Source organism: Pelodiscus sinensis, chromosome 6 (genome assembly GCF_049634645.1).
Source record: "Pelodiscus sinensis isolate JC-2024 chromosome 6, ASM4963464v1, whole genome shotgun sequence".
Classification (NCBI taxonomy): domain Eukaryota; kingdom Metazoa; phylum Chordata; order Testudines; family Trionychidae; genus Pelodiscus; species Pelodiscus sinensis.
In genome coordinates, this window is record NC_134716.1 from 34,173,878 (window position 1) to 34,187,698 (window position 13,821).

The window sequence follows — 13,821 nt, forward strand, 5'->3', positions numbered from 1 at the left end:
GTATGTGTATGGTGAAATAGAAGTTTACCAAGACTTAACTGATAAAAATCTAAACCTTTCAAGGACAGGTATAAGACACCTGACCCACCTCTTTTCATGAGCAGCAATGCTTCAGTGATCACATAGGGTACCTCTACACTAGACTCTTAGATCGATCTAGGGAGGCTAATGAGGGCGACCGAAATTGCAAATCAAGCCCGGGATTAAAATATCCCAGGCTTGATTTGCATGTTCCCGGCCAGTCTCCATTTTAGAAATTGACTACCCCGAAGTAACTGCCCATGTCTACACTCCTGCAATGAAGTTTACCAGTTAATTCAATTTAGGGGCTTTAAATCAGAATCCCATTTCTCTGTCGCGTGTAGATGCGGGCAATTACTTCGGGCTAGTCAATTTCTACATTGGCGACCGGCAGGGAACATGCATATCAAGCGCGGGACATTTAAATCCTGGGCTTGATTTGCAATTTCGGTCACCCTCATTAGCCTCCCTAGCTTGATCTAGGGAGTTAGTATAGACATACCCATATATACAATTTAGAAAAGTATAGCATTTACTCAAATATTTTGCAGATGCGTTGTTTTCTGGGCATATTCAGGATGGTGTAACAGTCGTTCATTGTTATGTTGTGTGACGTGAAATGATCAGTCAAAGATCACTCAGAGGCACAGAAACATATGGTCTCCTGAACATAGTTTGGTGGACCCAGCAGGGGCATGGGAATTAGGACTTAAATCTTCTATTTCCAGCTTTGTTACTGATTTAATGTATGGCCCTTGCCAAGCCACACAAGAATCAATTCTGCCAGGCTTATGAATTGTGGATGAGGAACCTCTTGGTGCCAACTGGCATGGAAGAGAAGGGGGTGCACAGAGTTTGACTGGAACTTCCTGGATGTGGTGCTTAATTCACTAGAGTAGTGGTCACCAGCCAATAGATTGGGATCTACTGGTAGATCTTGGAGCCTCTGACAGGTGATCCTGCCTTAGCTCCACTGCACCACCACCCAGGAGCCACCTGAGGTAAGCAGTGCCCATCTGGAGCCCACATCCTGAAACCTTACCTCAGTCATGAACCCCCTCCTGCACCCCAAGCCGCTGCCCTAGCTCCGAGTACCCCTGCATCCAAACACTGTCCCAAAGCCTTCACCTGCAACCGCCTCCTATATCCCAACTGCCTGCCCCAAGAGCAGCTCAAAGCCCCTCTTGCACTCCAGATCCCTTAATCCAAGATCAGAGCCTGCACCCCAACCTGTTGCCCCAGCTTGATGAAAGTGAGTTATGATGGGCAAGAGAGGGAGGATGGCATAAGCCGGGACAGGGCTTCGAGAAGGGGTGGGAAGGAGGCAGGGCAATTTATATTTGAGGTAAATCTTGGATTGCATTTACATTCAAAAAGTGGTCTCATCGTTAAAAAGGTTGGAGACCCCTGCACTAGAGTAGTGCCAGATTTATGCATAAGCTTAGTAAAATACATCTTAGGGCAGTGTTTCTCAAAACCACTCTGAGAAACCGGCTAACTGGCTGCTCTGGTGTGTTTATTTACCAGCTCTGCAGGCATGGAAGCTCCTGTTTGCAGCCAAAGGGAACTGTAGGAAACAGTGTGGGCCAGGCCTCTGCTTCCTGCATCTCCCACAGGCTGCAAATGGCGAGCTGGAGGCAATGGGAGCCACGTGGCTCCATGGCTGCGGAGCCAGTAAATAAACACACTGGAGCAGCTAGTTAGCAAGTTTCTGAGAGTGGTTTTGTGGACCACTTTGACAAACTGTCTTAGGGCCTCGGGTTATGAGGCGCCTCTAAATAATAATAAAAAAATAATAATTACATCCTTGCCTATGTACCTGTATATATGCAAATATAAACTTTTTTCTATTTTCATTGTCATTTCTGTTAGAGTAACACACATTATTACCATGTGTATCGGCCATGCATTAGAAGGTGGCATGCGAGGACTGCTGAATGCCAGTAGCCTGCTTGTCATCATCCAGCCACACAATTTTCAGTGATGTATAATACTTAAGAAATTATGGATCTTAAATTCAGGCATGTCACCAAGAGGTGTTATGTCTCAGCCAGGTTCCTTTCAGGAAGGAGCTAACAGAGGCATCTCTCTCTGGCTGCGTATTGGGCTTCACGGGGCTCATTGTCGATGCCTGTTTGCATACTGAGCAAAATGTTCATCAAGAGATTGAAAGCTCTTCAAGAGAGGAAATTTACAGGAAGAAATAAACAGAATGGCACCTGGCTCTGAATATACACAATGGACTATTGGGAGGGCATAACTGGGGATGCAGAGGTACACCCTAGATCTTTCGCTGAGGAGGCAAGTTAACAGCAGCATGCATCTTTTCAATGGAGAGTCACAATAAAGCCTGACTGTAAAACGCAGGCAGACGTGGGTGAGCATTGCTCTTTAAGATATGAAAGGATCAAGTTAAGTAGATATGGGGCTTAGTGGCAAGGAGGAATCTGGTCACATAATACATTCTGGAATTGGGTAGGTTATGATCTGCTATATAGCCACTTGTTTCCAACCCTGACACTTGCCATCACTTGCATTACTGCCCTTGGTTAAGCTTTTCCTTGTTCTCATGGTAAACATCTCTGAGCGTGCTGTGTGTGATGCAGAGCAGAGCGGGCTGAGAGGTGTAACTGTTGAGCTGGGTGTGTAGTGCTTCTGCGGTAGGACAGTAGCTGTGCATATGGCAGGCCTCCATTGAAACTGGATGCTTCAGGGAGGTGCTCAGAGGGCTCAGGAATGGAGTGTGCTTATCACTGACCTGTAGATAGAAAGCACAGCTTGTGTAGATGTAGACTTTGTGTTAGCATTGTATGACTACATGGGCCTTCTCACACTAAGCTCAGTGGTAGCAAGGTGACTCACAGCTGGGAGTACTCCAAAGAAGTGTACCCAGTTGGACTACTTAAGGTACTACTCAACATGAGGGCATCTCCATAATGGAAGGACCCTAGAGGAAATATAAAGCGACCCAGGGTCACACAATCCATATTTCCTGATCTTTAGAGGGCCAGTGAATTCCTTTCCCTCAGTTCTGACCAGCCCACTCCTCTGATCCAGAATGCCCTCTACAGTGTCTGGAAGTGGACAGAGATGATCCTGATAATAGTGAAGCACTGGGAGTTGGATTGGGACCAGGTTGGTTTTATGTACGCTAGACTTGGAACGTGTACAGAATCTCTCTTTTCAGTAGCTGGCATTACCACCTGTTCTTCTTGTTATCAATGCTGCCAATAGGAATAAAATGAGCAAGTCACATTTTGGAACACTGTAAAGGACAGAAATATGCAATTGGGAACTACATTCCCAATTGGCAACTACATTCCCAATTTTCACAGACAATCATGGGCATTAATAGACTGATCCCTCATTCTTAGGACAAAGGTGTGTGTGCGTGCGCGCGCATGTGCACTCACGCTTAGTAACCACAGTTTTATTTAGGCAGAGTGTCTCAAGAACTCAGAGAGTGCTCCATGTGCGGCCATCAAAGTGAGAAAATTCCAGATTTCCCTCTGAGCAGTCCATTTAAATTTAAGGGACAGACTTCACTGCAGCATTAACTCAGGCTCTTACTTGGCTGTTGTCCCGACCCCCTCAAAAATGTGAGTCTTTTGTTGTTAACCTGGCCACTTTGCATTGAGGATGAAGCCTAACTTGCTTGAATGGGAATAGTCCTTTAGTGCCTTTCTATAACTCCCTCCCTGCACTCAGAAGGGTGGAGAAATTCTCCCACAATTCACTGGGAAAGAGTCAGAGTGACTCAGCTTACTGCTTCACATCAGAGGCATAGCCTGAACTTTTAGGGTATGTCTACACAGTACCCTAAACTAGAAATAAGTTACGCAATTTGCACTATACAAATTGGGTATCTTATTTCTAATCTATTTCAAAATAGCTTATTTTGAAATAACGTGCTATTTCAAGACATCCCTTAACCTTCATGGAATGAAGGTTACTGGGATGCCGAAATAGTGTGCCCATTATTTTGAAAAATATTTCAAAATAATGGGTGGCTTGTGTAGACACGGGGTAGCTATTTTGGGATACCGCTGATATCCTGAAATAGCCTTAGTGAGTGAAATATCAATCACTTAGGCAGAGTATTGCTTTGCGGTTGTGCACAGGGGACTAGGCTATGATCCTGGTGCTGGATAATTCTGCAGTGAACACGTATCCCAAGATGTTTGAAATCTTCTTCAAACCTTCTCGTTAACACTGCATCATTCTAGATGTTGCTGCATAGCTCTGCCCTACTTCCTTGTGCTGTTCTCAAGTCTGATCACGGAAAGAAGTGACAGTTGTACAGTTGAAAACATCCCACATATTGATGTTTAGTGTCTTGCGCCAAAGATTATAAATAACCACTTCAGCAAACCAGTGTATCTTGAAGCCTTCAGTTTTGATGCAGGGTAATAGTCAAGTGTCTACCATTTCTGTAGGCTGTGTCACATAGAAGTGCATTTAAGCATAGTGCTAAATAGCAGTTAGATTTAGTGCCACCATGTAATTTCTATATGGATGAAATGCTGCTCTAATAATTCAGTAAGACACGGTTTGCTGTGAATAATGGTAGCACTGAACTGTGGGCTGCTTAGCTCCTTCTTTTCCTCTTAGAAAAATATTACAGAGTTAATGGTTTGAAGTAGCTTTCTAGAAAAAACTTCAAGTACATTTCCAACAGTGTATTGCTCTTATCTCTCAAATATCCAAACTATCAATGTTGGTCTTTTAGGGTGCGTCTAGACTACAGCCCTTTGTCGACAGAGGCTTTGTCGACAGATACTGTCGACAGAGCCTCTATCAACAAAGAATGTCTAGACTACATCCAGTTCTGTTGACAAAGCAAGCCACTTTGTTGATATGAGAGTGTAGATGCAAAGGACAGTTTAGATGCAATAACGCCTTCTGTTGACAGAACTCTGTCGACAGAAGGAGTTATTCCTCATAGAATGAGGTTTACCGCCATTGACAAAACTGCCGAGTTCTGTCAACATTATGTCGACAGAACTCAGCGGTAGTGTAGACGCAGGTATAGTTTTGTTGACAAAAGGCCGCTTTTGTCGACAAAACCCCGTAGTCCTGACACACCCCTAGATATGTGACAAAACAAACATCCGTTATTAATACAGTAAAGATCTTAAAAATTGTTTGATATTTCTATGCCTGTGGTCTTCTTCACTGCTGCAGCTGAGAAGGGAACTATTTCTTTAACATACTTAATATTTGCTAGTTTCATGATCAGTTTCATGATCCAGTTTTTCTCATGTCAATAAAGCGCAGAGTTATGTGAAATGTCTGCGAGGAAGCCACTAGAAATATTTCTGGTTTCTGGCTTTCTTATAAAGTCCAAACTTAGATTAGGCTTGTCAAAAATCTCACAGGCCTTTCAAGTGAACCTGAACACATCCTGTACCGTGCACACATTCCCGTGGAGCAGAGAAAGTTTTGGTATTCACCTAACAAGTGCCACTTGCCAGGCTTATTGCTGGCCCTAGTATTACTCATACAGGATACCCATTTTTTCTGCTTTGCATTCAGCGGCAAGGAGGTAGTATGAGTCATACATGTGACTTTGTATCAGTAAGCATTGTCTACCATGTCAGGTCAGAAGTCTCATAAGTATTTTAAAAATTAGCATCAGTAACAATGTGGCTGACACTGATTACCATGAAAGGCACATGTGACAACAACTTCTCTCTTGATACTTTCAACTATCATTGAACTGCAGATATTGATACTGTCTGCTCAGCAACCCACTGAGCTATTATCCACCAGTCCACCCTTTGAGCTCTGTATCTAAAAAATAAAAAGAAGACATTTAACTTGTACAGTGTGGCATTCTTATGGTCTCATGTAGTGTAGAGAAGTCCAGAGCGTTTGTGGAATGAAGCATAATCATTTGTAATTCCAGCAAATATAAATGCTTGCTGTTTCACAGCAAATGCGTGGAGTTTTTTATAGAGTCCACATCTGCAGAAGAATGAGGTCATGGAAGCAGTAACTACCTTTCAATAGAGTGCTGCAAATTGCTTTTGAAAAAAACAACAACCTGAAGAATGTGCAGAGTCTGCATTATGAACTCACTACTCTTGCAATTGTGAGATCCCGTCTAATCCTCTCTTTGCACTTCCAGGCTAATCCAATGCTTTTTCTCACCTCCTTTCCATAGTAATATCCACTTCCATTTGGCTTAAAGGTTTTTTAAGCACTTTTAATGTTGGTCACATAGATAATCAAGCATGTAAACATGTTAACTTTCTATTTTTGCAAGAAAATGGCTTATTTTCTCCTTCTCCTCACCAGTCAGGATGATGAGTGAACCTATTATTGAGTGCAACATACTATCTTGTCTGATGTGCTAAACGGAATTCAGCACATTTGTTATCTCATGCAACTATATTTAATTAAAATCAATCAATTACTTTCTATTGCTTTTAAGTCTCTACATAGTGCATTGTTTTATTTGTACCAGATATAATGTTAATTTCTGCATGACGTACTTTTAGCTCCAACGCATGATTCAGAATATATTCTAAACCCCCAGCTGTTTGCTTATTGTCTGCAGTCATCAGAATCTGCAGTAAGGCCAATCCTATATCATTATAATGCTTCCCTAGGAATTTCTCTTTGGCTGGAGGAGCTCAGCAAAGGAATTACTTGAAAATAAAAGACCATGAGCTACTACTGCATGCAACATATCTTTTTAGAGGTGTCTGTCTTCATCATTGCAAGCTCTCAATAGTGATGTAATGATCTTTGTCAAATGTAGATCCAGTTACTGCCAGCAACAGAAGGCATATGTCCTGGCCGAACAAAAGAGCACTTATTTTCACATCCCACTGATGATATTACAGGATTACATTTTTGCATAATCTTAAAAATTATTATGCAGATGTTGTGCAAATGATAAATGTTATTACAAAGAGATGCTTTGTGGAGGGAATTTAATTCTGTGCATACATTCTTATTTTAATATGCCTGGCAAATTCTGGATAATAACCCTTTCCATGTTAATGGAAGGACAGAAACAAGACTCTTGGTTGTTTCTTGTTTACAGCTTTACATATTTTACCATTTTTAATTTATAATCTCCTATCTCAGTAAAACTAAGCAGCAATGTCTGATTGTTTGGTTAGATTTTTTTTACTGGATAAATTAACTTGTACATCAGGGTTTAAGAGGTTATGAGCTGCTTAGTATGAGTTCATGACAGAAGGGGCTGAGTGAAACTACTACAAGAGTGAGGAAAAGTGAAAAGGAACACAAGGAAGTTGATTTTAGTTTACTGTCGATTGAAAGGTTGTTTTTGAGATACGAAGTTCTGCAGCTCACTATAGTGTACTGTCCGGACTTTACTAGGAGGACGTTAGATAGCACATGCCTGAAAATATATGGTAAATGGAATAACAGCTGCATCGCTATAGTAAGGGACAATATTTTTTGAAAAAAAACAACAACAACAAATGGTCTGGTAGCACTTTATAGACTAACAAAACATGTAGATGGTATCACTTCTTCAAATGACCGGATTTTTTTGATTTACTCCTAAACATTTTTCCTAGCACATATCAACTTATGCATTTCACCAGCATACCTCTAGTCCTCTTCCTCATGGTTCTGGACCTCAGCTGCAATCTGATTCTCTTACACCAGTAGAAATCTTTCTGAGGGAACTTCACTGGTCATCAGCTGGCCATCACTTTCACAGGCCACCAAATACCTCTTTTCTATAGCTGAATTTCTTTGTAATTAAATACATAGGGCTTCCTACCACCAACACTAGTTCAAAATGCCCCCAAAATTATATCTGGGATATATGCTTTACCCATCAGTAATAACTATTAGAGCAGTGTGACTAGAATGACAACACCATAAAATGAGTATTTTTGTTCTAGAGCGCCACAGGAATAATTAACGCAGTTCCATAAACATATAGGTAACCTACTTGATAACGTTTGCAGAACTGTAGATACACACTCTCCAATCATATCTCAGTAAACACAGCAACCTCCTCTATTCATTACAACCACTGTCCATAAGCATCCCTCCCTCCTTAAGCCAACCATCAGCTTCCTCCCTCATTTCATTCCTGGACTCTCTCTGGGTATGTCTACACTACCACCCTAGTTCAAACTAGGGTGGTAGTGTAGACATACCCTCAGACAGTAACACCCCAGCCATGTCCCTAACATCTAACTTAGGATCAGGGGCCCTAGTGCAACCTATGTTTTGTTGCTCTGGGAGTGGAAGGTGGCCAGTACTCCCTATCTCATGTCTTGGGGGTTATGAGGTAGGGCAAATCCTTGCCCAAGAAAGAACAAAATCATTTCTTGCCACTTTCATTAGTTTTGATTTCTAAATCTGAACCTTCAAGAGAAACTCCTCTCTCCTCTACCCATCAGCTGTGCTGCTACTCCAAAATCTCATTTTCTCCCTCCATTCATTTTTACCAGGAAATGCTTTTTTTTTAAAGCATGCAGGTATCTTAGAAAATTCCAGAACTCTAGTCACTGTTAGTTTTTCACTTTTAAAAAAAATTGAGACTTGCCTAGGCAGACAGTACTTTTTTATTTTCTTTCTTTCAGGAGACTCCTACCTCGCTCTCAGCCTGTGTTCTTCCCATGAGAAAAAGAAAAGCTCACTTTTTATTACCACCATTCTCAGCTGTAGTGTTCTGGCTGAAGAAAGGGGGGGTAAAGGGTACCACATGCTTGTGATATTGGTTCATATCTCCCTGCTTATAGGCACTAAATATATATTCTAAAACATCAGTATTCCAGTATGTTTGGTTCATGCAATTAAGAGCCTGAATATGACCCAGTCAAGTAGTTTCTAAGCATATTGTTTAAAAAATGTCTTTAATGGCTATTCATATTCATATTGTACAGCATGATATGATTTTCTTTCTTAGTCAGCATTGAAGTTGACAATGAAGAAGGCAGTGCAGCTGAGAGCGAAGACGATGACAGCAAAATAGGTAATCAGTAATGGACAATTTCAATTCTTCATTCAGACAGTTTCTTGTTGCAGTGCATGACATGAGACGTGGAGGCTTAATTCAGTTTGTGTTCTGCAGGTCCCCACTTAACAAAATGATTGGCTTTCGTGAAGAGACTCAGGCTGGATTTAAACTAATCTTCTGACGTGAAGAGCTCTTTACCAAGTTGTTCTTGATTCCATAGTTCATAAATTACTGTAATTCTGTTTTGACTGTAGTGCACTTAATTTCATATTTAAACTCCTATCTTTGGAAAACTACTCCAAGTGGTTGGAAGGCAGCAGGGAAGCCTATAAGGTGGGCTGGTAATATAATGAACTTGGTATCTTAATCTGTCATGGGAATAGGAGTGAGATGATTTGTAATGATAAAATCATAGAAAGTAGGGCAGAAAGGGTTTTGAAAGGTTAGCTTGCCCACCCACCAACAGGATGGTGAGAGTCAATGGATGAGGTTAGAGAAACCCAAGACTTCCCCGCTCCACTGGGTTCTAACCCAAGGCCTAATGAAGTAGTAATTAAAATATATGTGGTCTAAGGGGCAGGTTCTCCTGCTGGTGTCATTGGTTCACCCGTGGGTCTCTTCTGAAGTTCTCACTTTCCATGCTCTGAAGGGTCTTTCTTTCTCAGCCATCTCTGCAATTGTGGTGAATTGGTGTTGAGGACTGGGCCTGGTTGCCTGAGACATCACCAGTTTCTTGGCAAGAGGCTGCAGCTATCCACTCAGACTGAGCTAAATTGCTCCCTTGTGAGCTTAGCCTCTGCTGAGAGCAGGCCCAGCAGGGGCAGCTGAGAAGGACTCTCTGGACCCAGAGCTGCTCCTTAATCCTTACTTCCCCCATGTGGATTTGTACACCGCATCACATCCCTTCCCCCCATAGTTTTCTTTTCTCAAGATTAAACATGCCCAGGTTTTATTTTTTTTTAAAATATTTCTTCATCGGTCAGGTGGTCTAAACTTTTTATTATTTTGTTATGTCATGTGTAGCTACAGTATATCGTATTGTTAACAAATTCTCTGCAGATGTGGGAGTGACAATTGCAGACATTGACACACAACATTAACTTTCTGTTTTTGTCTTTTCCACTCCCCTGCCCATTATGGTTGTGAAGATGAAGAGGAATCTGAAAAAGAGAAAAAAGTAAATCCAAAAACCAGAAGAGGAAATGCCAGAGGTAGAGTCAGAAAAGATTCGGAAGAGGAAGAGGAGACAAGAACAGCTGGGCAGCGCAGACAGAGAAACAGGAGAGCACAGAGGAAACAGGCAGGGAAGGAGGACAGTGATTCTGATGAGGAATCCTGCAAAACCAAGAAGAACAGGGCCAATCAGATATCCAAGCAGCAGGAGCCTGATGAGGGTGCAGACAACAATAAAGGGGGCAGAAAAGGAAGAGGCAAAAATGAAACCAAACAGGAAAAAAAACCTGAGGAGAAAGGGAAGAAGGATAAGGAGAACAAGAAAAAGGATAAATCAAATAAAGGTTCAAGGTAATTATTTGCATAATCTGAAACCTATCCGAATTTATAGTTGCCCATGGCTAGCATGAATCCCTTAGGAATAAGGGCCAGTAATTTTTTTTCAGAAAAGATCAAGGCCAGAGACCCAGGGACTCGGAACCAACAGCTGAGGCCAGATTTTCAAAAGAGCTTAGTTTCCACAGCTCCCATTGTGATACTTATGGCCAGTTTCCCAAGAGCTCATCGCCAGCTATGCTGAGCTATTTTGCAAATCTGTCTATTTATTTAGGAGCCTTTGTGTAATCTGAATGCTTTTGACAATTGAGCACTCACTGTGGCCTTCTGAAAAATTTCAACGTTTGTGTTTTTTGCTAGCTCTCCTTCTTCATCTCCCACTCTCTCCACCACACCATGTTTTGTGTTTTTGAATCCCAGTCACTGAAAAGGAAGCACTTCTGTGGGTGCATCATGGAGCCAATGGAGTTAAATACATTTATCCCAATGAGCAGGGAGAGATATTCCACTTCTCTCATTTTTACATTTCACTACAGACATCAGTGCCCCCAAAGATACCCCTAAGAATCACAGGAATCAAAGGAAAGGAACCCATAATGAGAGACATGCCGTCTTGCCTTACACATTCATTCATCCCCAATTTCAGTACACTGCTGCTCCATTTCCCCTACTTGTATCAGGCCTAGAATTTATCTTTGTTCCACCTCTTTACTATGAAAATCATTATAGCATTACCCTTCCTTTTTGTGGTTTCCTGTGCTCAAGTAAATTTTACTCAGTTTGTATTCCTGACTATGCCAATTGGTATCTTCCACTACTTATTATTATTGTCTTCTGTTATGAACATTGAATAGTCACGTTAAGAAAAAAAGACCCACAGAAAATTGTAAAATTGAATGACGACAGGACTTTTTGGACTAGATTAAAAATTTCAGTATAGAGGGACATATTCATTTAGAATAAATAATCAGAAATATTATACAGGCTAGAACATACTAGATCATGGGGATATCAAGGATAACATCTGAGAAATAACTGAAGACAGTTATTTATTGCTGGAAGTACATCAAGAACATTGTCTCCTTAGACAGTAAGTGAGACACCTAATAAGATAATTTTTTTTCAACTAGGTACAAGCTCTGGGACACCAAGAGTAGAGAGTTTGTCCTTTCATCTGGCAGCAGAAGCCTCTCAGATGTCACAAAATGACATCTTTAAGATTTTCAAAAAGTAATTGTAAGGAAGTTGAAATGAGTCAAGGGACGTTTTTTAAGTTGCTTATTAGTTTCGACAGTTCCTTACAACAACAAAGGGCATTTAAAGACTGTTTATAGGCAAACACAAAATAATGAACAAACAAAGAATGAGGTGCTGATTATCAGATAGAGCATTTGCAAACCTTGGGGTAGGAAGAGAGGGTGGAAAATATGAACTCTTTAGTATGTCTATGTGGCTTAACCACAGTAATGACTATCTACTGCAGTGCTACCCAAGCTGTGGTGCATGCTCCCTTAGGGGCATGCTGAAGAACATCCAGGGGAGCACGGTGAGATCCACGTCTGTCCTCATGGTGGAAGGGGAGAGAGTGCCATCCAGCCCTGCTCTGTCCCCAGCTCCTCTCCAGCCTGCCCACAGCCACAGCTCTGACCCTGGGCCTTGACAGCCTGCTCCTGGCCCTGCTCCCAGCCATGGAGAGTCAGAGGGACAAATCCAGCTTCAGCCCTGCTTCTGGCCCTAGCTGCCAGCTGCAGCCCTTGGTAACAACCCCAGCTCCATTCCTGGCTTCAGTTCCAGACCATGGCTTCCAGAGAGTCATGACCAAAAAATGTGGGGACCATTGACCTACTGGTTAAAAAATGAAGTACTACTTCTGGCGTCTCTGGCATGCTGAGAGAAAATAAGGTATTGAAAATGAAAAAAAAAATCAAGGAAAATAAAAGTGTAACAAGGAACCTTGAAGCATTCACTGATAACTTTTTACTATGCTGTGCAAATATTTGTTTTCCCTGTTCATATTCTGTCCACAATAGTACATTACCTCTCACCTCACAATTACTTAGATCCCTTAACAGCGTCCTGTGAAATACCTTGTCAAGGTCTCTTTGAAAGCTCTGAAAACCTTTTAACTGAACCTGTTCATTGTTATAGGGCCAGACTGTGATACTCCTATACTGAATAGAGCTGTAGGAGTAGTCCCACTGACGTCATATAAGCAGTATTTTGATCTCATGGTTCCGAAAGGACAGCTCTTCTACTTGAGCTAAAGGAAAGAACTGTCAGAAATTTTTAGCCAAATTAATTTATTTTTAAAATTACAATTTAATTGAAACCATTTTGTGAAAATTTGACTGTATTTTCAATGATGTTTTTATTTTCATCTAACTAGAAGAGATAAAAAATTTAGTTAGCTTCATTTTTAATTTTGTTAAACAATTTTTGATTTTGAAATTTTTTTTTGACCATTAAAAGTCTGACATTACATTCAATAATGAGCAGTGCAACAAATAAGGGTTTTAATACATATTTTATTTTGCCTTGTTTGCAGTGAGTCATTTTGTACAGCATCTTTTCCTTACTAGCTCTGCAGTATCATGATTTATTTCTCTTACGCCCCCACACACTCCCCTTGAAACCAGCTAAAACACTTTTTATAACACAGAGATTCCCTTGTGTCAAAGGGAACCCTCCTCAGCCACTTTGATAAGAAAGATTTCTGACTGCTTTGTGCTGCTTCAGTTGGAATAGAGGCAAAAGATTTAGCCCTTCATTATAAATAGTATAATATTCAGTTCCTTATCAGTCCTTCTGTGTTTAAAAAAGAGTACTTCTTTGCACTAGTATTCAAATGCATCCTGATGCTATCAGATATCTGATTTTTGATTTTCTATACATTGTCCTAAGTCTTCATATCATTCTTCCACTTGCTCATCTCAACACCAAATAATAAATATGTCTGGTTTTCAGCAAAGATAGTTTTTTTTTCTGGAAAGGTTTTTTTAAGCAGCGTGATTTTTTAATGACCTGTTCTTGCTGAAATTTTATGGATGATGAGTTCAACTGACTTAACATTCAGCTCTCTTTAATGTGATTCTGTACTAACAATTTGGTAATTGTAGAATCCTGTTTTCTTTTTTTCTGACTCAGTCTAATGTGTTTTATAGAGTCATCTCTTTTTATATTCTTCCCACATAGCATTTGCTACCAAAGCTAGAGCTTACCGAAGAGTGAAAAAAACATGTTTTGCTGCTTTCTAAAAAGAATTTCCAATCAGGGAACAAACTATATTATGTGACTTGATCACATATTAGATCATGCATATCAAGCATCCAAAG

At 40.9% G+C, this 13,821-nt stretch overlaps 1 protein-coding gene across 1 annotated transcript in view; it reads left to right on the top strand.

Annotated features, from left to right (window-relative positions):
• TMC1 (transmembrane channel like 1) overlaps positions 1 to 13,821 on the top strand; it is a 101,321-nt gene that overhangs the window by 21,459 nt on the left and 66,041 nt on the right. The window contains exons 2-3 of the mRNA XM_075932632.1: positions 8,930 to 8,995; positions 10,066 to 10,504. Of these exons, the coding sequence (XP_075788747.1) occupies positions 8,930 to 8,995; positions 10,066 to 10,504 (505 nt within the window). The remainder of the gene's footprint in view (positions 1 to 8,929; positions 8,996 to 10,065; positions 10,505 to 13,821) is intronic.